Here is a 25,602-nt window from a genome sequence, read left to right as displayed (position 1 = left end):
TGGTGTTGATTCGAACAGCTTGAATCTACCATTTTGAATCTTTGAACGGCTGCCATTTTGTACTTAGTTGTTATTTTGGGCCCAAATTTGTGACTTTGTATTCTACTGATTAAGAACTTTAATTTGATGTGCGTTTACCTATCTACTTGTACATTACGTGTATCTACGTGTACTTAACCTATCTATACGTTTATGATTTTCCTACTATTTCTAGCGGGCCATTCCCTTGAGGAGGTACCGCATAACTGAATTATGTGTTGAAATTGTTTTAATGCCCAGTAAGTGTGTACCATAATGGATTTTGAGTTGCAACCTTTCTACCCCAAAAGGGGGAGAGGGCAAAATTTTGATTTCCTGCCAATAGCTAGAAAAGTAATCGTACAAATGTTAAAGTTGTAAAATTTTATCGTGCACCGTTTAATTTATTTTTGGGTGTGTTACGACTTTTTAACACCCTGTATAAATCAAACGAGTAAAACCAAATAATTACAATTTTAATAGTTTCCGTTCAATAACTAAACACGCGCTACCATTTAACCATCACAAAGATTATCACTCTACTATTTTCTTGTGCTTCAAATAATTGCAATAAATTCAATTGTTCTACAGCATTTACCAATATCAAGTTTCACCTTTATTTTAAATGATCCAAAATGCTTATATGAGTTAAAACTTTCTTGACGCGTTCAAAGACCTTGACCCGAGGCACACGAGTTCAATCATGGCACAGAGACCACGTGATCCCAGGTGGTTATGACGTCACACGTCGCTGATTAAACTGTTAATACTGATGCTGATTGCATTTTCGCAAACCTGACCGCGTAGAGAAGATTAACCCTTGTATCAAGTAATTGGTACTGATAATTGATAAAGTTTATTTTAAAATACATAACTAAGTATCAACGATTTTAAAGTCCTTAAATACTAGTGTTTTTTGCCAGGGGGGGCGAGCTGGTCTAGTGGTTAGAGCGCTTGACTTCGGTCCCTGAGGTACCGGGTTCATATCCCACCAAATCGCCAATGGATTTGATCTAAGTGACATTTCCGCAACACCCAGGTTGCGAAGAAACACAATACTGGTCTCCGCCTAGCGTCCTAGGACAAAAAATGTACTTTTTTACTTATATTTTTTATATTTTTGTTGTAATGTGTAAAACTATCAAAATAACACTATCAATCAATTTATCCAACTCGTTTCTTTGTATCACACGTGATATAGATTTTATGCAGTGATAATTTACTTTAGTAGTCACCAGTGGGGAACGAGCTGGTCTTAGACCATGGGACTTCGGAGTAAAAGGTCCCGGTTCAATTCCAGCCAACCACCAATGGATTTTATCCATGTAATAAAGCAACAACCCTCTAGGATAAGTCTGAAGTTATGTGTAAACATTTCCGGGTTAGAACCTTGCGTTCTAGGATGTGAATGTGAGTAATAAAAAAGTGGACACCTGTGTTTTGTGGACAGCTAAACAATAATACAAACCATCAATAGATTATTTTGGGCTCAAAAAGCCTGAATTGATGATTTGTTAACGATCAACGTTTTTGTTCATTCGTTTGGTCACAGTAGCAATGTTTAACAATACCCCCGCCGCAGCAAACCTGCCGACTAAGCGAATTTCCATTCGTCTGAATTGATTTTCAGTTAAATATATTTTAATAACATTAGGTTTAACGAGTACCTAGGTTTGCTGCTACAAGGAAACTAATAAAGTGTGTTTTTGAGTAAAATATTGGTAGCTTAGTACAAAATGAATAAATTTACCAAGTTTGATCAAAATATATTCATAAACAAGCAAACTACAACATTTGACAATATTCTCCATAAGAATAACATGGGAATTTTAAATTTACAATTTTTCAATTTTCTCCGTTACTAATAATCGAACAAAAATACTGTTATATACTAAATTATTTGTTTTTTTAAGCTCTTTAAAAAGGTCTTAAGAGAAATTGGGAAATTTTGTGTTTTGAGGGTCAAAAGTGAGAAAAACCAATTTTTACCCCATAAAACCCCCCGTAAAGCCCCGTTCCCATGGTCCGATCGTGCTGGTTCGCGAACTCATTCAAGTTTATCACGCTTTACACCTTTAAACCAAATTTCATCAAAATCGGACAAAAATTACTCAAGTTATCGCGTTCACGGACGTATATATATATATATATATATATATATATATATATATATGTCTATATATATATATATACATATATAAAAATTTGAACGAATAGTGTTTTTGGCCTCTGGGGACATCAAAATGAAAAAGTAAATCGGTCCCGGGTCTAGGTCTTACCGTGCCACCTACGGTAATAGCTACTTCCCTATAGGGAAATTCGCTAATACAAAATTAAAAAGAAAATATTTGGAAAAACTGTTTTATAAGCTAACTGATTCATAAATTTTTAAGAAAGTTACTTCTTAGTAAAATAATAAAATTATTTAACCATTTAAAAATGTAACGATTAAAACAAAGTAAACATTTAACCTTTCACTGCTCAACTCTTGTACCGAACTTGTAACTTGTTCTGATGATGATAAGAAATGTCGTAAATGAGGTCTTAGACCTAAACACGCACCAGTTTTAGTGGATCGTAAATCGTGTCGACAAATTTGGCGACAACATCCTCCCTTACTGTAATTCTTATGTCTCTTTCACGTAAAAATAGTACCAAAATGTCCTTATCCATGATATTTAAGGTAAGATAAAAAAAAAAAATATAGTGCAGTTCTCAATGTATAAGGTCGAGAAACATCATTAGTTTTACGATTTTTCTTGTAAAAATATTAGGTATTAATTTCAAAAGTTGTTGTTCAAAAAAGGGTAATGTTGTTTCAGAATTGTGTTCATCCGCAATTAGTAAATGAAACCAATCTGTAATGATTGGAGCCTGGTAACAATATCCTCATAATCCGATATTTGAACTCTGTAATTGTCAGTGTCCGGAGTACACATTGTGATTTGCATTCGATTGATTCGAATACAATCATAATGTTGATTAGAGATATTGAAACCCTAATTACGTTTCTTTAACTAATTTAAAACCATTTATCCTTGATAAAAAAAAATCTATTAAAGAATATTGCAAATGTTAGGTAGCATTAATAATTATTATTTAAGATGGTTAGGCGTAGTATCATCTCATTGCATGGCGTTGTTAAACCAATATTTTTATTGTTGCTACTGAACAAAGTCCATTATATATTTTCCATCACACTACAGAAAAAACCTTTTTTTGAACATGTGTTGCGTATCTACAGTAGTATTTTACTCCCCAGGGAGTAAAAAAGCTTTTGTAGTCCCTAGAGATTCAAAGACAGTTATTTACAATCGTATTATCAAAATTATGTATAGATTGATTTAATTTTATTTATTATATTGTGGCACTCTTGTCAATAGTTGAACATATCAATGTATAAAACACAATAACGCAATAATTGTAACAGTCAAAATGATTGAATATCTTCCTAAACAGCTGCTTACTTGCATTAGCAAAATTGAAAATTAGTTAAAAGTATTTTCTTTCATGAAAAGTATTTTAGTTTCCTGGGTAGTTTTTTGAAATAATGCTGCAATATGATGGAAAATAGAAATGATCACATGACAAAAAAGTGTCGCACTCATTTTTCAACCTTGGCTATGCCTTAGTCATTAAACTTGAGCTCGGGTCAAAAAGAGACATTTTACGCCCTAGTGATGAAATTTACTATTTACATTCGTATTTATACTCATAAACATAACTACAAAAACCCTATCATACATGCCTATAAATATATGATGGGCCGTGCAGTCATAAAAAATAAACATATAACTGTTTAATTTGTTAATTACATTATACATTTTAAGTTATCTCTGGTAGATTATAGTCCCTTTTCTGCTCTACGGTACATACTAAGTATTGTAGAAGTAGTTACAACCTAAGGGCCGTCTCGCATTATTATCTCTGCCTTGTTATGCCGGGAAGGTTATTGTTCTACGCCGTCTTAATTAATACCTACGTGGTGGTAATGGTTCGTTGGTAAATTGTAGAGGCAGATTCTATCTATGGAGGATTTCTTAAATGTAATAAGCTCGACTTTAATATTTTGTAATTTATCGCTTATTTTAGATTTAGATTTGCGAGGTTAGCTTCAAGAAAGGTGCTTGTGGTCCTAATGTTGGTTTCAGAAATAGGTATTTTGTTTCATGGATATGGAATATCTAGTTTTCTTTTCAGTCACATATATTAAATAATTTGTTGTTTTTTATCAATGGAAAGCGAACTCTCAGTTTCCAACATGTATTTTGTAACAATTACACTAAATCATGAACGTGATAACCTTTATTTTCCCCTATATTGTACCCTACAAATGCATTACGAGATGAAAATTAAAAAGCTTTCCTTAAGTTGTGGAATATCTAATAATATTTTATACTGTGGCATAATTATGTTGTGGAATATGGGGATAAAAATCCTCAAATACAAATAAAAAAAATATATTCCATGTTTATAAATTAGTTTTATTCTGTTTAGTTACAAGGTTATATTCTTGTAAAACAACATGGGAATCTTATCGTAGTTGCAGGGAGACGATGGATTTTATTAATATGCTGTTTACAATGTACTTAATGTTACAAGTGTAAAATTGTTTTACGGACACTTGTGTTGTAATGTTACAATCTTCATTTTGAATAAATAGTTTTGCAACGACTTTATTCAGACTATGAATGCAGTAAAACTGCTTCAGGTTGAAAGTTATGCAAAACTCTCTTGATTCCCTTTTGTCAAAGTTTTCTCTTACATTTACGAAAACTTCAGACAAGGAAATTCAGTTGGTAATACTTAAGTCACATAACAGTTTTCAAATTCACTAAACATTTTTATTGTACGAAATATATAGGCTACAACAAAATATTCTGTGCAAAGTCTTGTCAATTTATGAAGTCACACAATGAGACAAAATGTAAACGTGTTTGATTGGACCCTCCAATCTTGTGGCCAGACCCAGCACAAATGCTAGACTCTTATTCCTGTATTGGGTCTGGTGATGATTGGAGTGTTCAATCGAAAAATATTGCCTCAATCATCCATTTTAGTTTGATAACATAAAAAGTACAGTTTAGATGAAAGATTTGTTTATTTTTTCACGAGAAGCATAAAAAAGAAGAGTGTAAAATAGAATAGTAACAAATTGAATGTATTAAAATAGTGAAAGTAGATTATCAATAATAAAACCGTTATAAAATAGAAAGCTTTACAAAAATGTCATTCCTTTATCCAAAGCTTAAAGCCTCGTCAAAGTATTCAGTCATGAAATGTATTCTTGTTAACATACCAGCTTATATATTTTTTAGGTGACATACTTAATTTTAAAGGAAGGAATACTATTGGACTATTTTTGATAATATTCCGTGATCGTGAAAAAAATCGTAATATACTTCCGTAATCACGGAGATGACCTGAACATGTTCCGCGACCGTAAAAGCTGTATGAACATCTTCCGGGATCTTGAAGAAACCATGATCGTCGCCCGCGATCGCAGCAAATTCCTGAAAATCTTCCGTGAGCATGGAGGGGTCATGACCATCATCCGCGATCTCGGTGAATTCCTGAACATTTGCCGTAATTGTGGAAAAATCGTGAACTCTTCCGTAAGCACAGAGCCATCTAAAACACCTTACGCGATCACGGGCGACTTTAGACCACCTCTCGAATACATGGAGGCATCTTCTCTCATTATGACCAATCCCTTCCGAACAGGCCCCCAGGGACACCCCGGGGCTATACCACTATACCACTACACCACTACACCACTACACAACTACACCACTACACAACTACACCACTACACCACTACACCACTACACCACTACACCACTACACCACTACACCACTACACCATGAGATAGTTTAACAACGGAAAATAACAGTTTAAACAAATTCTTATATTTAGTGATAGTTATAAGGTTTTTTCACACAACATTTAATTGTATTTGTGTGACATCAAATCATGTAGTAAACACAGCACAATCTGCCAACATGGCGAACATCAACAATATCAATACGTCTGTTTGTACAAGTGGATTGCTGATTTATGTTTATCGTGTGATGGATCATAAATTTGTTGTCAGTGATAAAATATTATAAGCCTTCGGTGTTATTTACATTCGCAGAGGGAAATAAAAGACCGAATGAAAGTACTAAAAATTCATAAAATACTTTAATACTGTACATAAAAATATGTATTCCATGCGGCTTATATTAATAGGTATCTTACTTATAAAAATACTATTTCAATAATTTATAAATAAAAAAACTTTTTTAAAATAAAACGTTTTTAAACGCACTTAAAAGTAGAAAATAATTTATAAATATGTGGAGAGTATTAATACTTTAAGATTAAAAACGAAAATCGTGGGGTGCATGCAATCGATAATTTACAAATACCTTCACCTTTTGAACTAATATATTATTATCGATTTCATGCACCCCACGTTTTTCGTTTTAAATCTAAACAAGTATTTATACTCTCCACATATTTATAAATTATTTTCTACTTTTTAGTGCGTTTAAAAACGTTTTGTTTTAAAAAAGTTTTTTTATTTATAAATTATTTTCTACATTTTAGTTTTTAATGTGAGGATCTATTTCAATCATCTATATCAGATTAAGTCAGAGGCATGTGGGAAATCTAAGGTTAATTTGAGTTTCTTTTCATATGTACTTATGTATTTGATTTAATATATGGCCTACCTACTAACAATAAATATATCAATCTATTTAATTTATTGTTTACTTTATAGAATACAAAATAAATAACAATTGACATTATTAACAAACACCTTTATATCTGCAATCACATTTTTTATCTTTATTTTGAAATGTTTGTCTAAAAAATCTCTTGGGAGCATAACCTTTTCCCCTTAACCTCTTAACATCAAAAATTTGGAAGCCCATGGGGCGAAGTTTAAGGGAAATATGAAAATTAAATGATATAATATTGATTTGTGAGCTATGTTTCAAATTTCAAGTCTCTAGCTCATCAGGAACTTCGTTTAAAATTGATATCAAAATTTGTAGGAAAGCGAGCTAATAAAAAAAGCCCATGGGGCGTAGCCCAAGGGAAATATGAAAATTAAATGGTATAATATTGCATTGTCTTCTATTTGTGAGCTATGTTTTAAGTTTCAAGTCTCTAGCTCATCGGGAAGTTAGTAAAAAATTGATTGAAAAATTTGTACCGGACAAGAAAGCGAGCTAATGAAAACGTTTTAATAAATAGTCTAACTTCTAATTAAAACACTACCTAATGCTCTAGATGAATTAGTCCTGTCATTTACCTAGCTCACTTCGGGTTTATCAATTGAACTTCAAGTCTTTATAAAACGATAAACAATTAAAATTGCATTGCTGACTAACCAGTACCTAGGTTCTTTCCTAAAACATTAAAAACTAGCTGTCCAGCGATAAATTGTAAATTTAAGTTCCAAATCTAATAAATTTCTCAATATTAGCAGTAGTAAATTCACCAAATTTATAGTTGGATAACAATATTTAGCTGACCAGTGCTCTTATACCACAGTACTTCTTTAAAGGTGCGTGTAAAATGTGCATATTGATGATTTATTGACAAGATGGAGGTTTGCTATCCCCAAACAACCTACGACCCATGGCCATAAATACAACCTTCTAATGGTTTTGAACTAAGTATATTATAATGCCTCAATTTGATCATTACCTCTCATGTAACCAAGGCAACTCGGAGACTTACCCGCGCATATTTTAAGCAGAAATTAATGCTAAAAGGAGGGTAGAATAAAGTGAAATAACGTCCTTTTTTACGGACAAAAAACTAAATAAAATATATGTATTTTTACCTTAAGATAGTTATCAAAAGGTAGATATTCAAGAACAGCTGAGTCAAGTTTAGATTAATCAAAAGACTAATAATCTTTTTAATAATAATAATACCGTTGATCTTTTGTCAACAAAGAGAGTTCTCCAGCTAAAAAAATAGCTCTTGGCACTGAACCATCGTTAATTTCATACTTGAATCAATAGTACTTTAAATTACTCAACGTGGAAAAAAACATGTGTGCAGTAAACGTAACATAATCAATTTCCTAATATTTATTTAATATCAGATTTTAGCAACGTACCGATGTTCGTCGAATAATTCTGGTTGTCAACACCCAATTTGTTCAGTGAAAAGCTTAAGTGGGTTTTTAAAACACGAATTGTCACAAAATTGCTCCAAGTGAGGGCCACAAGTGAACGTTCAAACGTTTGGCCAATTTAGCCACTAATTGGGTGACCAAACGGACTATTGGAAGCTCTCATGAGATTGGGACTAAATTAACCACAAGAGAAAATCAATAATCATCATGCAATCCTCTATAGCAATTCTGATAGAATTAAATTCACCTTTAACCAAGAAAATAAAAACGAATATACTTTTAAATTGTTTTTAGTAATATTATAAGTGGTTTATTTGTGTTCAAATTCCTTTCGGACATCCAAATGAATGATGGGAAATTAAATTTTAAATACATATGAATAAAAGAGTTTGTATGCTATATTTTAAGGCTACGAGGATCTTTAATAGCCTAGGGTTTTGAAAATTCTGATATTTTTACTTCATGTAAAAAAATAGAAAACAATTTTTATTAAATCTTTTTTATTACAATTTCGTGTAGTGGTTATATGGAAAATAGCAAATATATCTCCTTATGTATACATTTATTTTGTAAAAATTAAGCAATGATGCAACGAAATATTCCATTTGCTGCAGGTTCACAGCAACTGTAGTAATTAAAATAATGGTAGAGAAGGTGAGCGTTCCAACAAGTGCTAATAGTGTAATAATATAATGATAGTACGAACCATTTGCAATTGAAATTTTTGCTGCTTAACGATTGTGGAATTATAATTTTCTTTATATCTTTACCCACGGCAACCAATATTACCATATCATACAATATATTACAATAATATATAATAATATTATATATTACAATATTAAATTTCAATTCAAAAGTTTATATAGGTATGAAATTATGATAGTTCCTCCTACGGTAACCAATATTATATTTCTGTTCAAAAGTTATTGATTTTTGAAATTATGATAGTTTCTCCTACGGTAACCAATATTAAATTTCAGTTAAAAGATTTATACATAAAACTATGATAGTTTCTCCTACGGTAACCAATATTATATTTCAGTTCAAAGATTTATACATAAGATTATGATAGTTTCTCCTACGGTAACCAATATTATATTTCAGTTCAAAGATTTATACATGGAATTATGATAGTTTCTCCTACGGTAACCAATATTATATTTCAATTCAAAAGTTTTTATATGATATTATGATGGATTCAATTTATCTTTATTTGATAATTGTATGTTTTTCTATATCGTGCACTAGTCATAGTTATTCATCAGATTGTTTTTATTATTTCATATTTAGGCTTGTTTATTTGTTTTGTATTTATATACATACACAATCAACATTTATAAGGTTTTTATAAATCAACTGTCCAAACGTTGGCCTTGGTAATATACAAAGTTGCCATTTTCGTAGGTAACATCATCAATTCATTGCATAACGGCAAATGAAGTTACAGTTTTGACAATATACCAAGCAGTCAAGCAGTCTTTTAAGAGATTTTGTCCCCACAATTTAAGTACAATTTATGTCGACAGATAAACCCTTGCTTACAAAAAACTCTCGATAATAAATTAAATTTTAAATAAATAAGAATAGTTACTGGTACATCCTACTCAGTCAGGCCTAATGAGTTAGCTTAAGAATCAATAATACATACTTCATAATATATTTTGCCAAAAGAGTGTTTTTCATCACGAATTTAAAAATTGTGAGGCATATGTTTTAATTGTTTGAGTTGGATGATAACAACATCTTAATAACATAATCCAACTATTTTATGTGATAACGAATAGTCTTCAATAATCTCAGAGTTAACCGAGAGAGGAGGACCGGTCTGAACTAAATAATATTCACCTCAACCAATTTAATTGAACTTTATGGGAATAAAATAAACAGATGGTATAGTTTTTGTTAATAAAAAAGATCCTTCTTAAATGATATTGGTCGCGAAATCTCGATCTCATATTAGATTTAGATTTTATATGTGAATCGGTACTAAGTAAAATCCATTGTAATTTGTATAAGAATAGAATAGTAGGCTTTACTGTACGTCAATCTAAGACCGTATGTTCACACTGCTTGGTTAAACATGTCTATAAAATGTATTCCAGAAGCAGTTGCTACCTGTTAGATTGTTTGTTTACTATTTATATTTATGTTCTTATTGTTTGTTTTGGTAGGATGTTTAATGTGGTTACATTTGCTCGTACTGTTAAACTTGTATCATGGAGTGATGAAGGGAATGACATTTAAATCATTCATAACACGTGATTAATATTAAAGATCACATTTACTTAAAAAAATAATACAATTAGCCTACAATGGTGCCATATAATTCCTAAAATAACAATTCAGTAATTGAAAAGATCTCTAAATAGACTGTGTGGGGAGGTTCTTTGTTGTTGCTCACTACTCTGCAAAAATAACACTTGAAATGGAAAGATAAATTAACCTAACTATACTTAAACTTTATACAATAACGCTGATAAAAATTTTTAAGAAAAAAACTATGGAAAGACAATTGTAACGTAAAATAGCTTGAGAAAGAAATTCGAGTTTAAAGTTTATCATCTGCGTTTTAGGATAATCTAGTTTAGTTTCAAGAATAAAGAATTGATCAATTTTTTCCAATTTTTATTGTTAAGGTAGTTAATATTATTTAAGTTGATATTGATGCCAGGTGAACGTGTAAAAATAATTGCCAATATTTGTTTAGGTATGGAAAAGGACGATGGTAAAATTGACAAACTGGTGGCTCAAATTCAAGCAATAATAGTTTGTTACATTTACATACAAGCTCAACGTATCGACGTTGATGCCAACAGAAGAGGACTTAAATCCCTTCTTTATCCCTACAAGCCAATCAGGATTATCGTTGAAAACAGCTGTAAAGGGCAAACGTTTAAAAACTGTCTGTACTGATAAAGTAAAATTTTACTGTTTTTGTAAAATTGGAGTGTACATAAAATACAATTCCCATTTCCTCGATTGTATTTACACTTAAATATTTTATTAAACATGTAAGGTTTTTTGTTTGAAAAACATTAGGTTTAACGACTACTTAGGTTTTAACTAAAAAGTAATACATTGTATTATTCGGTAAAATTTTAATAGCTTAGTATAAAATAAATACATTTTCCAAGTTTTTAAGTATATCCATTAGATAAAGAAACTCCACAAGGTTATACTATTCTTCATAAGAATAACATACGAATATTAAGTTACCAATATCGGTTTAATTTTCTTTGTAGCCAATTACTGTAAAAAAAACTTCAAACAACGAAATTATGTGTTTTAGGCTCTACAAAATTGCTTAGAAAAATTTATGAGTTCAAGCTCAAAAATAAGAAAAATAATTTACAAAAGAATATTCAACTTTTATTATTTTTTATCACTTTGACTATTACATTGTTGATTATTCTTACGTGGTTTAATTTTTTTAAGGACTACACTATTTAAATGTGATATATGCAAATGAACTGTATTAAAATGACCTAACCGAACCTAACCTAACCTAACCTTAACTCTAGCTCGCATAGGGCAACTTGTAATAGTGAAGAACTTCTGGTAAAGACCCATAATAATTATGGCTTTTGATCGTCTAGTGCAGTATTTGTTTGTTATTCGTTTAGGTTTACTGTTCTAAAGATTTTTTTATAGTATTGTTTTTAAAATATATTTTCATTTTTGTACTAATTGCGTCTCTTCCTACCTGAAGAAGAGTTTAAGATTTCAGATTCCATAAAACTATGACTAGTCAAGTACTAATCCTTTAAACTGTCGTTTTTTTGGCAGTTATCTGTACTCCTGATTATCTAAAAAAATATAAATATATTTTACTACTTGAAAATGAAATACTGGGTAGAAATGTTCCATAGCAAACATATGTTCAGCCATGTACACTAATCGCTGTCATTAATTGACACAGCATATATGTTGCAACAGACATTATTCAATACTTGATGACACATAGGTGAACACCTGATATTATATAAGTCGTAGTGAGAAGTCTGTAGTTAGTCATTCACCGAGTAAGCCATAAGGTAGGATTTACTTTAAGTATGTACGAATGGTAGTAAAACTGTAGTCATGTATGTAGGTAGCTTTTAACATTAGTAAGTAATTATAATAAGTAAAAAAAAAGAATTTAGGTAGTTGTAAAATAGCTCTAAAAGTAAATTATCTAGGAAGGGACTTTATTCAAAAAATAACATAGCAAAACCATAGATAAAACATACCCCCTTAGTAGATTACTCATCCTTATGGAACAGCAGAAGCCAATTTTATTATTAGTTCTGTCCGGCGAACTGTATAGGTCGTGTTTTGTTTACAATTTGTTTTTTTTTATTTCAGCCATTTAAAACCTCGCTAAACAAAATAAACTATATAATCATTAATAATATATCGTACCCTAGTAATATAAGTAAAGCACAAATCATGAAATTAACCCTAAAATAATAGAAACAAAATTTCGTTATTTAGTTTTTTTTTTAGAAGCTTTATAAAAGATACAGAGACGTGTGATTCCAAATTTTGTAAAACCAAGGTGATATATTAAAGTGTATAATATTTTTTCAGACCGAATTATTTAGTAAGAATTTCGATAATATATATTTTTACAAACATGCTAGTGGTATTTTTAAACCTGCTTTTGGCTGTTTACATGGGCTTAAATATGTATGTGCTTAACATATCAAGCAAGGCTAGGGGCGACCGGCACAGTGAAAAAACTGTCCTTTAATTCTTTTAGCTGTGGAAAGAGGATGTAGTAAAATACCATCGCTGTACTGTAATTTGTCACAATCAGTTGAGCTACTTACTCGTTCAATTTAAAGTTAATTATAATATTAGAATTGTCAGTGTTTAGTAATTGTTTAAATACTACTTTCGGATGAAACTAGTAGTTTTAAGCTATACAAATAAATGAAACACAGGTTTTGGTTCAAATTCTTTCGGAAGAGCACCTTGGATGAAGAGAAAACACAACATGTGTTTGACGTTTAATATTCTACGAGTTGGATTAGTTTCGTTCACGCTCCGAAATGGGCCTAACTGAATTCAATGATCGGTCTAATCTTAGTGTACAATAGTATTCTACATAGAGGCCGATTATAAGGTGGATAGCGCTAGTGCTGCGTCTTCTGTATTAATATCTTCCAGCCAAAAATATACTACTACCAAACTCTCAATTCTATTTACCTCGACTCTAATCGATAACTTATAATGTAGTAATGGTGTCAATTGTGTTTCTTTTGTAGCAACTTGCACTTTTTGGCACATTTGACACTTATGACATTCTGGACCTATTCTACTACACAACATTGTGGTGTGGTATGAAAACACTTGTTGATTCATATTAAAAAAATTGATAAATCTTGGGTGAAATTTGTATTAAATTAGACAAGTTTCTATCTAAACCAAAAAAATGTAATTTGAATTCTTGCTCACCTCACAAAATATTTCACACTTCAGTCAAATACAACCAATTATTCTCTTGGTTTAAAGGTTTATTGCGGACATTTTCCATAACGATGGTAAAAAACAATACACAACGTTTCGGGATCTGGAATCTGATCCCGTCCTCAGGTGAAAAAAACTTAACTAACACATTACAACTAAATATACACAAACGCCCAACCTAAGTTGGAATACACTACAAAGGGTAGCAGTCAAAAATGCACTGTATAGCAGTCAAGTCATGATACAACATGCAAAAAAAACTAATCACAAAATACACTTGGTCTATAAAAGGTGTAGTGTGAACAGCTCACACAATGGAACACTTATAGCACCGTTCGCAAAAAAATACAATACAATTATTCTCAATACCATAAATACACTTCCAAGTCATTGTAAATAAACTGGTTGTTCCAAAAACATAGCTTATGTTGGCCTATACAGGGTGTTTTTTTAAAAACTTGCATCTTTATTTATGTAAAAACCGCAATAGATAGAAATATGCAGTTTGCGGGAATCATCTATTGACGTAGGGGGCCCAATTTTTTTTATTCAACGTTACATTCAAAATCCCCCCTTTCCCCCCTGCACCCAACTTAATTTTTTAAATAGCAAGGTACCCCTTGTGACATATAAAATGAAAGAGCATTAAAAAAAAGGTTTGATGAAAAACAAAAAATTGAAAATCGGTTCATAAATTTGTGAGATATCCCCCCCCCTTCCCTGGAACTTAATTTTTTAAATAGCAAGGTACCCCTTGTGACATATCAAATGAAAGAGCATGAAAAAAGAAAATGTTTGGTGAAATTTATTTTTCATTTGATATGTCACAAGGGGTACCTTGCTATTAAAAAAAGTTATGGGTAGGGGAAAAGGGGGGGAGGATTATCTCACAAATTCATGAGCCGATTTTCAATTTTTTTCACCAAACATTTTCTTTTTTCATGCTCTTTCATTTGATGTGTCACAAGGGGTAGCTTGCTATTAAAAAAATAAGTTCCGGGGTGGGAGGGGGGAATATCTCACAAATTTATGAACCGATTTTAATTTTTTTTCCATCAAACATTTTCTTTTTTTTATGCTCTTTCATTTGATATGTCACAAGGGGTACCTTGCTATTTAAAAAAATTTAAGTAGGGGGCAGGGGGGAAAGGGGGGAATGTGAATGTAACGTTGAATTAAAAAAAATTGGGCCCCATACGTCAATAGATGATTCCCGCAAACTGCATATTTCTATCTATTGCGGTTTTTACATAAATAAAGATGCAAGTTTTTTAAAAAAACACCCTGTATATTCGATAAACGTCTTATATTTATTTAGTAATGAGTTTTAAATGTAATCGTTAGTGAAGTTTCTGCTTTAAAATCGATTGGTAAGTGATCAATTCCAGATCGTATAGAATCTTAAGAAAAAAATCTTAGGAAAGAATTATAACTCATTAGGGTGATCCAATTTCAGTTTCTCATTTTAAATAAAAGATAGAAAACAAACCATTTACATTTACTTAAATATTACTTTATTAACAAAATATTTTATATTTTTTGTCAACTTTGACATATTAGGCCACACAAATGGCCGCCTTAAAACTTCCTACAGCACTTAATTTTTCAAGGTATTTTTATAAAATATCGACAAGTTTTGGAGGATACCATGCAATAATAAGCACAATAAATTTGCTTTTTTTCACAGTACAATGATATCACGGTGATGACATGAGGATATTCATTGCCCAATGTATTAAAATAATTCATATCAGAGAAGGCAATTTTCTTTCAATTTGAAAATATGCATAGACCTTCTGCTCTTCCAAGACCCATTCTGTATAGAATCTTAGCTGTATATGATCTTGGTGATTTAGTTTTAGGGAATTGTTTAAGATGTAAAAGTAAATCCCATTGAAAAAACACTAAAGACAGCCATAAGAAAGGCCTGGAGTCTGAATGATGATAAATTGGGAATTGAGTACCTTAGTTTTCAAAATCACTTCAGCATCAATATTCTTGGATAAAAGTTCTCCTCCATTATGCACAAGTTTAACTCTACCTCTTTCTAATGCTTCAAGTTTTCTACATTATTTTGCAAAGTTGTGCAATGTTTGAGTAGGATGGGTAAATTAATCATTCTCTTATCTCTGATTTTGTCACTTAACTTGTTTGGATTTGTTATTTATATAGAAAAACTTAGTAAATTGGAGACGTTGAGCAGTGATTAAACGATCCATTTTGTAAATGTGTTGTTATGATTTAACTGTTTATGTATTAAAAACAAGTGATGAATTGACATTGATACCAAAATAAGAAACTGAAAATAAATCATACTTTACTTACGATTTCTGCTGTGCTTAATTTGAGTAAGTGTTGATTTGAAGTACTTTTTGTTTATAGAGCCACAATGAACGCAGTGCTACTGTTTATCTCTGTGGTCATCCACGTGGTGTACTGTGAATATCCCGTGGTACAGGAAGTGCCATGTGAACGACAGAATTGGCCTAGTGCGTACTTACCAGCCAAGGATTGGAAAGAGGGTCTGCAACACTCACACCAAGGAGAAGAAGAGTAAGGCACTCAACAAAATGTTCTGACTTTATATTTGGTTATGGTTAAATACATAAAAACAAGGCAGGAGGGTTACAAAAGATAATGGATTGTCCAAACTGAAGCTCTTAAACAGTTGGGTTTCTTCTGTTATTAAGATTGATTGGTGTAATAATTTAGGGCTCAGCTGATGGAATTTCAGTAATAATGGAACGTTGATTAACAAAGCAGTATTTAAAATCATATTCATTGTTAAAAATTCTATTCAAATTGTTTCACAGATTGCTTTAAAAAAAGTTAAGTCTGTGACGGTTATGTAACGTTTTTTTCGTAACAGTTTCCTTGTTCTTCATCACGGTGCTGATCGTAAGAATACAGTACTATTAGACTAAAGACGAGTGAAATATACTGGGACCGTGGCGTCGTCCTGTAACCAGTTACTTGGAGCTTGGAGGTCACGAATTGTGGATATTTATAGCCATGATCTGTGGATACGATCATCCCTGTTGTGGATTAACGTCCACACTAGTGGGTACTACGAATATCCACAGTACTCTCCTGATAATTAGACCAATTCGTTAATTACAATGAAAAATGTGGTTCGGATTCAACTATTAACTGTTGCCTGTTCCCTTAGTTGCCATTGGCTGTATCGGCTATTAACTAACAGTCCTGTCTACATGTCGGCCTTAGTCAGTAACAAGACTATAGATCGCGCCACTCATGTCCATTCATACTTGGCTTAAAATACCTACCTTTGTATGGTTGCCATTTCGGATAAAAGTATAAAGTAAAGTTTTAAGCATAATATCAAATAGTGAACAATTTTGAAAGCCTAAATCGATCAACTCGTATGTAATCTGTGCACTTGTAAAATTGGAGACTGCTTTTGGTTGTAATGCTACCTCAAAGATATGGAGTTTTGGTGCGAAACCTCACACACTTGCTAATTTACATTTTGAACATGGAGTTGTAATGACAAAATTGATGGCAGCATTTAAGACAAAAAATATGAACTTATGGATGTGGGTGGGCAAATACTGCGTGATTATTTGCTTAGCATTCATTTGGTGATGGTGAGTTTATTTTTTAAAGAACTCATTGCGAATGGGTTCTTTTACGACTAAGTTTTCAATTTTTAAACTTATTCATATATTTTTCAATGCACAAATTTGAAAAAGAAAAGTCTATTTTGGTAGAATATTGCTTTTTGCTCATCTTGATGGACAATCTCAGGAATGATTTCTTAAATTACACACTATGTGATGTTATACATATATAAATAAATGTTAATTTACTAAATAAAATTCACGTTTTGGATAACCTTTTATATGATTTTTAGTTTTAAGCATACTAGATTTATTATTACTAATTTTAGAATTTTTTAGAACTTGTTGAGATAAGATTTGATTAAGAGGGATTTCAGGTTTAGTGGCTTAGTGGGGGCATGAACATGATTGTAAAGCATATTTTCCGTGAAATGATTTTCATATTGAGATAATGCTAAAAATCGGGTCAAATTTCCAAACATTTTTATTTTGAACCAAAGTCAATATGTTAGTAGAATACCCAATCACGATTGTCTATAGTCTAAAGGAATTCTCACACTTTTTATAACTCTGTTTAGCTTTGCTTAAATTTATATAGGCCTAATTAAGAAAACAAAACACCACTAAACAAAAACTAAATAGAGTTTATCCCTTAAAATATACACCTTGTCTTAGTTTACCTTTTCTGCGAGAAAAAAATATTCAATTTGAACTTTTAATGCTTGCAGAAAAGACAACCAAGTAAAAATTGCCGACTTCTTCATCACACTGGATGGAATGAAACTGAAAGAATCAGCTGTTCTTTGTAGAGTTGAATCAGCCGCCCAAATAAATTCCTTCTGGTTTGATATTGCCGGCCCGAAACACGAGGGCTATGTAGAAAATGAAAGCTTCGTGTTCAGCGATGGAGTAGGAATCAAAAACAAGCTGAGGCTTGGAATTAGATCAAAAGATTTTGGAAAGGAAGGTGAACATGAGAATGACATTGTGAAATTCAAGACAAGGGTACAGCTTTATGGAACCGCAGCGACTAAAGAAAATACGAAGATAACCTGCGGTGCAGGTCCAAATGGAGACATCTGCTCTAATGACAATATCAAACTTGTCATAGATATCAGAAACGAATTAGACACAGCTTAAGCTTGTTGATCGTTTCAACTATGAAGTAAAATTTGTATTGCATTAAAAAGTTTGAAGAATCTTTCGTCATTAAGTTTACTTCCGAAACTTTTCTGTAATGTAATACTTTAGTGTTTTGTTTCTTTATTGGCATATCCTACCATTTCTTTGTAAAAGGAGGTTCCAAATGTGACCCTTTTATAGATTAGATATTTTTTGTTGGTATGATCAATCCACCTATCTTAAATGTAAAGAGATTAAAACTACATTTTGCAGGTGCCATTCAAGGTGAGGGAAATGTTCGAAATAATATACCAAAGAATAATAAAACCATAAACACAAACGAAATTAATTTGCTACTAAAACGTATAAAATTGGATGTGCCTGTTATTTCAACATTCCATTGATCAGTTTTTTGCCGGAGTCCAGATCAAAAAAGGGTTTACTGTAGAATAAATATAGTTTCATAAAAGGTTCCAGAAAATTTGCCTCAGTCATCTGAGGAATAGTAAAGAAGTTTAAATTTTTGAAACGGTTGGGTCTTCATAAAGAGATTTGAATATTGAAACCTTCCCAACTATCAAATATAGACGTACTTCATGATATAGATAAACTCAAGTCCCAAGTCCAAAGTCTCGTAATCTCGATGGATAGTGTGGTGGTACAGAATTAACGTACAGTCATAGTTTTAAATGTACTGTAAATCAACAAGAAGAACATTTCTATCAACAATGAGTGCTGGTGATACTGCAGATCACACAACGGCATAAATGCTGTTTCAAATGTGTGAGTAATTTGAAACAGCATTTGTTGTTGCACAAGGAGTGTCATACTGCAGGGAATTTAGGTGGACCAACCCCAAAGCACGAGCTTGAACATGAGCATCCGCCAAAGTGAAATTGTTATTTTCAAGTAGGCGTTGTCTAACAGGACATAGACCTCAATAAATGAGTCAAGAATACAGTAATCACGTTTGCTATCGGCTGTAACTGTTTTGAATTGGTAGTCGCGACTAAGTAATCTTAGTGAGTCAACAGTCTCCTTTTATTCTCGAGTAAAACGCTAATGCCTAGCAAAAACCTGGTTCACAAGTTTGAGAAATAGATTTTTGAGACTGAGATTTTTTAAAGAATTGCATTGACTCCCATTTTCATATATTTTATGAGGTAGGTAATTGATAAAAGACGAAATTTGTCTTCCTTTGGTACTTCTAATAAAATGCTGGAATCTGTATTGTCAGTTGTTGTTTGATTGTGGATTTAACTCTAGTACTGTACATTTTGACTAAGAAGACGAACAATTCTTCTTGATTTAGTGAATTAAATTGTTATAGGAATGATAACATTTACCCTGAACAAAATAAGGCTTCAACTCACTAAAGAACTACACTTGAACAACAATTAACAATGGGCTTCAAAAAATATGTAACAACAATTAGTTTATCCATCTATTATTATAAATGTTCAAAATGATGTTGTAGTCCAGGAGCAAACTGCACATATCCAGCTTCCGTGGGATTTTTTGTGAAGGGAATGTGTGACTATGTGGAATCTCTTTATTATATGTTACATAATGGTGTAGTACCGGGTGTTTACCCTCAAATTGCGGGGTTTGGTTTTTATGACTTCGTAAAGCCAAGATGGCCGCCATGTGTGACATCTATTCATTAAATTAATAATAACTCTTTCCAGAGTAAAATAATCGAATTTTAATTTACACCATTGAATTCAGCTTAAAAAATCAAACAATTTGGTGTTTTGAATCATTGCTCTATGACCATTGGTTACCAAGATATTGAAGGCGGAAAACACAGAACATTGTCCCCATGTTATCCTAATGGGGAAAAAATAAAATTGTATATCTAGCTTATTACTCAGCATATCTTAATAATAATTGGTATATGGCTTCATTTAGTAGAGATCTACTTGATTATGGCCTAAAATCCCCCATTTTTACATTCCTGTGGCAGCAAACCTGCATACTAACTTCCAATGTTATTCTTATGGACAATTTTTTGCATGCTCGTTTATGAACATACGTGTTGAGAAATGTTAATGAGTGGCCCCATTTTAATTATTTATTGAAGCATTTGGAATTCGTTAAGTATACAGGTCTGCTGCTACGGGTAGGTATGGTATAAACAAATTACAGGTATTAGAAAATAAAATAAATTAGACTATAGTTGAGAGGCATATGTAATTTTGTAGGATTTTGAATTAAACAATTGTATGATTGTTGGCGATAGATAGGTGACATCTAATTATGACATGTAAAACCGTGTACTACCAAGTATTTTGTCTGAAAGTGTGGCCAAGCTAGTGTTTTCGTCTGCCATCTTGGATCCGCCATATTGGATATTAATAACTTTTTTATGCAATGCTAGTGTTGTAACACATCATTATGAACTAGATTTTCACGCTGATTTCAATGCTGGAATATGTTTTTAAATATATTTTTTTGTTTGGAAGGTATATTCAAATAAAAACTCTCCCTCATACATTTCTTACGGACGTTTCGTACTTTGAACATTTTTAAGATTATTTTTCTTATATCTCCAGTTCCTACTAACGCTTGCAGTTCGTTCTAGTCTTAAGATATTCAGTGATGTATGAGCTTTCATTTGAGCTATTGACCTTTAAATTCGGTCGAGTTAGAGCGTTAGATTTGAGCTACTAACCCTAACACAATATTAAATTTAACTTATTACAAATATGTTGTTATTAAAAGATGTATATCTCGGGTTGTTAATACGTCACTAAGTTCTTCCTGGTCTCAAATTACTTGGTTAATGTTTGATTTTACATTTTATTAATCACTAAATGAAATCTAAGTTATTTTAAAATGAGTCATGAACTAATAAATAATTTAACATTAAATTATCCTTATGTCCAAAACTTTCTTTGGTTAAAGACATACAGGGCTGGTCATCAGTGTTACAATTTTTAGACGTGGAACCTCTTAGTCTTATTGCCTCATCATACATCATTTACTTTGTACTTACACCAAACAAATGTTGTAACCCTGATGACCAGCCCTGTATGTCTTTAATTGATTTAACCAAAGACAAATTTCAAAATAAAAATAATTATTAATGTTAAATAAAGGCCCATGTCTCATTTTCAATTAGTCAGATTTCATTTAGTGATTAATAAAATTTTAAACCAAAAATTTACTGAGTAATTTGAGACCAGAATGAACCTTTTGCCGTATTAACAACCCGAGATATAAATCTGTTAATAAAAACTGATTTGGAAAAAGTTAAATTTAATATTGTGTTGTGGTTCATAGCTCAACTCTAACTGGTCCAATTTTAATGATCGATAGCTTAAATAAAAGCCCTTACATCACTGAATACTTTAAGACTATAACGAATTGCAAGCGATAATAAGAACTGGTTATATGAGAAAAATAATCTGAAAAATTATCAAAGTATGAAACGTCCGTAAAAAAATGTATTGGGGGGGGGGGAGTTTTCATTTCAATATATCTTCGAAACGAAAGACGATATTTACACGGTTTTCGGAATTGAAATTAGCGTAAACATCTATAGTTTATAATGATGAGTCACAACACCAGCATTACATCAAAACATTTTATTAATATCCAATATGGTGGATCCAAGACGGCGGGCCAAAAACACCAGCTTGGCCACAATACTCCCGTAGCAGCTGACCTGTATACTCAACGAATTGCAAATGCTTCAATAAATAATTAAAATGGAGCCACACATCATCATTTCTCAAAGTATGTTCATGAACAAGCATGCAAAAAATTGTCCATAAGAATAACATTGGAAGTTAGTATGCAGGTTTGCTGCCGCGGAAATGTAAAAATGGGGGATTTTAGGCCATAATCAAGTAGATCTCTACTAAATGAAGCCACATACCTATTATTATTAAGATATGCTGAGTAATAAGCTAGATATACAATTTTATTTTTTCCCCTTTAGGATAACATGGGGACAATGTTCTGTGTTTTCCGCCTTCAATATCTTGGTAACCAATGGTCATAGAGCAATGATTCAAAACACCAAATTGTTTGATTTTTTGAGCTGAATTCAATGGTGTAAATTAAAATTCGATTATTTTACTCTGGAAAGAGTTATTATTAATTTAATGAATAGATGTCACACATGGCGGCCATCTTGGATTTACGACGTCATAAAAACCAAACCCCGCAATTTGAGGGTAAACACCCGGTACTACACCATTATGTGACATATAATAAAGAGATTCCACATAGTCACACATTCCCTTCACAAAAAATCCCACGGAATACAGTTTGCCCCCCGACTATTGTATAAATAAAAGAGTCGTGTTAAATTTATAAAATTCTAATGATAAGTAAAGAAAATCTAGTCGAGGGGATTAAGATATCAAAAATGGCCAAGACATTTACAGACTCATATATATAACTAATCGGCATAGGGTGTGTATATTTTTTTTTTAAAGAGGAAGTATGTATGTATGTAAGTATATACCTCATGGACCCCGAAACCACTCGATGGATTAAAATGAAACTTTCAGGTACGGTATTATTAAGCATATCTAGAAGTAAGAGGAAGTATGTATGTATGTATGTATGTATTATCATTGGTATTATGTATGTATGTATATATACCTTAGATATACCTTATGGACTCGAAAAGCACTTGGCAGACTGTGTTGAAACTTTCAGGCATTATTAAGCATTATTCAAGGATGGTTTGTAGGAAGTTTGGTGCAGATCCGTCATAGAGGCTCCGCCCCACAGGGTTTTAAGGGGTCCAAAATCAGACTTTTGGAACTAAAATGTTTACAAATAAATATAACTTAAAATCAGATGTTTACTTTAACCTTCAGTATCCAATAGTCAATGCTTTAACCAACTGTTTTGTAGGTTTTAATAATCACAACATTCTGTATAAGTCATGATTTAAAAATTGTGCCACACTGTTTCCACAGAATGCAGCTCAAACAACCAACTATTTTACTTTTGGATAAGTCCAAATATATTAAACCCCAATCGCAGCACACCTTTGCACTCAAAGACGTTTAAACTCTCCACTATTAAATATGTAAAAATAAAAAGTAAAAACCTTTATCCAAGTATTATAAACAATAAAAGGAATGGCAATGACTTAATACCCCCACCGCAGCAAACCTACAGACTAAGCGAATTTCCATTTGCCTGATTGGATTTACACTAAAATGTCTCCTTAAAAATATCACATTTATTCCCTATTTAAATATCATAAGATTAACGAGTTCTTAGGTTTGCTGCAACAGGGAGGGTAAAGAGGCGTTTTTTGTAAAATAGTTTATAGTTAATAGTTTAGTATTAAATGAATGCATTTTCCAAATTTGATCAAAATATGCTCATAAACAAGCAAACTACAACAGTTAAAAATTTTCTCCGTAAGAATAACATAGGAGTTTTAAACGAAAATGAAATTTTTTTGAATAAAAAAGTTTCTAAATGTGATGTTTTTAGGGTCAAAAATGGGGGAAACCAATTTTTACCCCATAAACCCCCCCCCCCCAATAAACCCCTGTTCCCATAGTCCGATCATGCTGGTTCGCGAACTCGTAACCTTTTTTTAACCTAACCTAAAATATGTAATTTAGTGTATGGAAGACTAATTATTCATACGCTTTATAGTAATTGTAGGACAAATATAAGGTAGAACACGAGAGCAAAGTGCCTTTACTGGTCTCGAGAAACTTTCCACACTCGCCCGCGGCTTGTGAGTAAACATTTCTCTCATGTGCAGAAAAATACCACTTTGCACACTAGTTACACAAACAACTGTATTCTCTACCTCATTCTCCGCTCTGTTGCTACTCTATACTAAGCAAAAACCTAGCTTGTGTCCAGTTTAGAAAAATTCAAACTTCGATAAGAAGACTTTCATGGGAATTATTGAATACTACTTGTTATCAAGGTTGACTTCTTATCGAAGTTGGCAAAGTAGGATTAGGAGTATAATAATTTCTAGGGGATTTGAAAATGACGCTTTTTATCAAGGGTTTAGTTCTGGTAATTGAGGTTCTTCTGTTTTAGCGAATTTCCCTATAGGGAAGTAGCTATTACCGTAGGTGGCACGGTAAGTCCTAGACCCGGGACCGATTTACTTTTTCATTTTGATGTCCCCAGAGGCCAAAAACACCATTCGTTCAAATTTTTATATATGTATATATATATATATATATATATATATATATATATATATATATATATATATACGTCCGTGAACGCGATAACTTGAGTAATTTTTGTCCGATTTTGATGAAATTTGGTTTAAAGGTGTAAAGCGGGATAAACTTGAATGAGTTTGCGAACCAGCACGATCGGACCATGGGAACGGGGCTTTACGGGGGGTTTTATGGGGTAAAAATTGGGTTTTCTCACTTTTGACCCTCAAAACACAAAATTTCCCGATTTCTCTTTAGACCTTTTTAAAGAGCTTAAAAAAACAAATAATTTAGTATATAAAAGTATTTTTGTTCGATTGTTAGTAACGGAGAAAATTAAAAAAATTGTAAATTTAAAATTCCCATGTTATTCTTATGGAGAATATTGTCAAATGTTGTAGTTTTGCTTGTTTATGGATATATTTTGATCAAACTTGGCAAATTTATTTATTTTGTACTGAGCTATCAATATTTTACTCAAAAACACACTTTATTAGTTTCCTTGTAGCAGCAAACCTAGGTACTCGTTAAACATAATGTTATTAAAATATAATTAACTGAAAATCAATTCAGACAAATGGAAATTCGCTTAGTCGGCAGGTTTGCTGCGGTGGGGGTATTTTGTCTTTACTTAGGATACCACCTGCAAAATTCTTATTTAAAGCAGACCACCGAAGGCAACCCATCAATTTTTATATTACTATTGTCCAATTAAACATTCAACAAAACAGGCAGTACTTCAACATTACATCAGTAAGCAAAACAAGATGTAAGTAATTTTGGATCTAACTCATACAAGTATACAATATAAATATTTTATTCATCCGTGCTTATTTTCAACCTAATCTAGGATGCGAGTCATAAAGTCATTTAAGGCTCTGACGAGGAAACTGATACAAAATCCAATTTCAAAAATGTAGCTCTTATGATATACTTTGTTTAATTGAAAAAATTGTATTTTAAATCACATAATTTACACCGTACAATAAAACAAAAAATGAATTTTCACTGAAAAGCCATCAATTTCTAAGTAAATTTGATACCTTTGGCAAATAACTATCATTTTAACATGGCTTTACAGTTAATCTGCCATTAAAACCATCCACAGTTCAGGCA

General features: G+C 31.9%; 1 protein-coding gene across 1 annotated transcript; it reads left to right on the top strand.

Annotated features, from left to right (window-relative positions):
• The first annotated feature begins 12,079 nt into the window (after nucleotides 1–12,079).
• On the top strand, nucleotides 12,080–18,395 carry LOC128983224 (uncharacterized). The gene is made up of 3 exons (XM_054402441.1): nucleotides 12,080–12,196; nucleotides 15,996–16,166; nucleotides 17,923–18,395. Exons 2-3 carry the CDS (start codon nucleotides 16,003–16,005, stop codon nucleotides 18,332–18,334), a joined length of 576 nt encoding a protein of 191 aa, XP_054258416.1. The 5' UTR covers nucleotides 12,080–12,196; nucleotides 15,996–16,002; the 3' UTR covers nucleotides 18,335–18,395.
• The last annotated feature ends 7,207 nt before the right edge of the window (nucleotides 18,396–25,602 follow it).

This window comes from Macrosteles quadrilineatus, unplaced genomic scaffold (assembly GCF_028750875.1).
Source record: "Macrosteles quadrilineatus isolate MER2022 unplaced genomic scaffold, UCM_ALF_1.0 Scaffold_1__1_contigs__length_201487025, whole genome shotgun sequence".
NCBI classification, from domain to species: domain Eukaryota; kingdom Metazoa; phylum Arthropoda; class Insecta; order Hemiptera; family Cicadellidae; genus Macrosteles; species Macrosteles quadrilineatus.
Note: the sequence above shows the minus strand (reverse complement) of the source record. Positions and strands in the feature narration are given on the sequence as shown.

Excerpts from the sequence above, each read along its gene's own strand:
- LOC128983224 (XM_054402441.1), top strand. The coding sequence starts at position 16,003 with ATGAACGCAGTGCTACTGTTTATCTCTGTGGTCATCCACGTGGTGTAC. Across the intron at positions 16,167-17,922 it reads TCACACCAAGGAGAAGAAGA|AAAAGACAACCAAGTAAAAA; the intron begins GTAAGGCACTCA and ends TAATGCTTGCAG.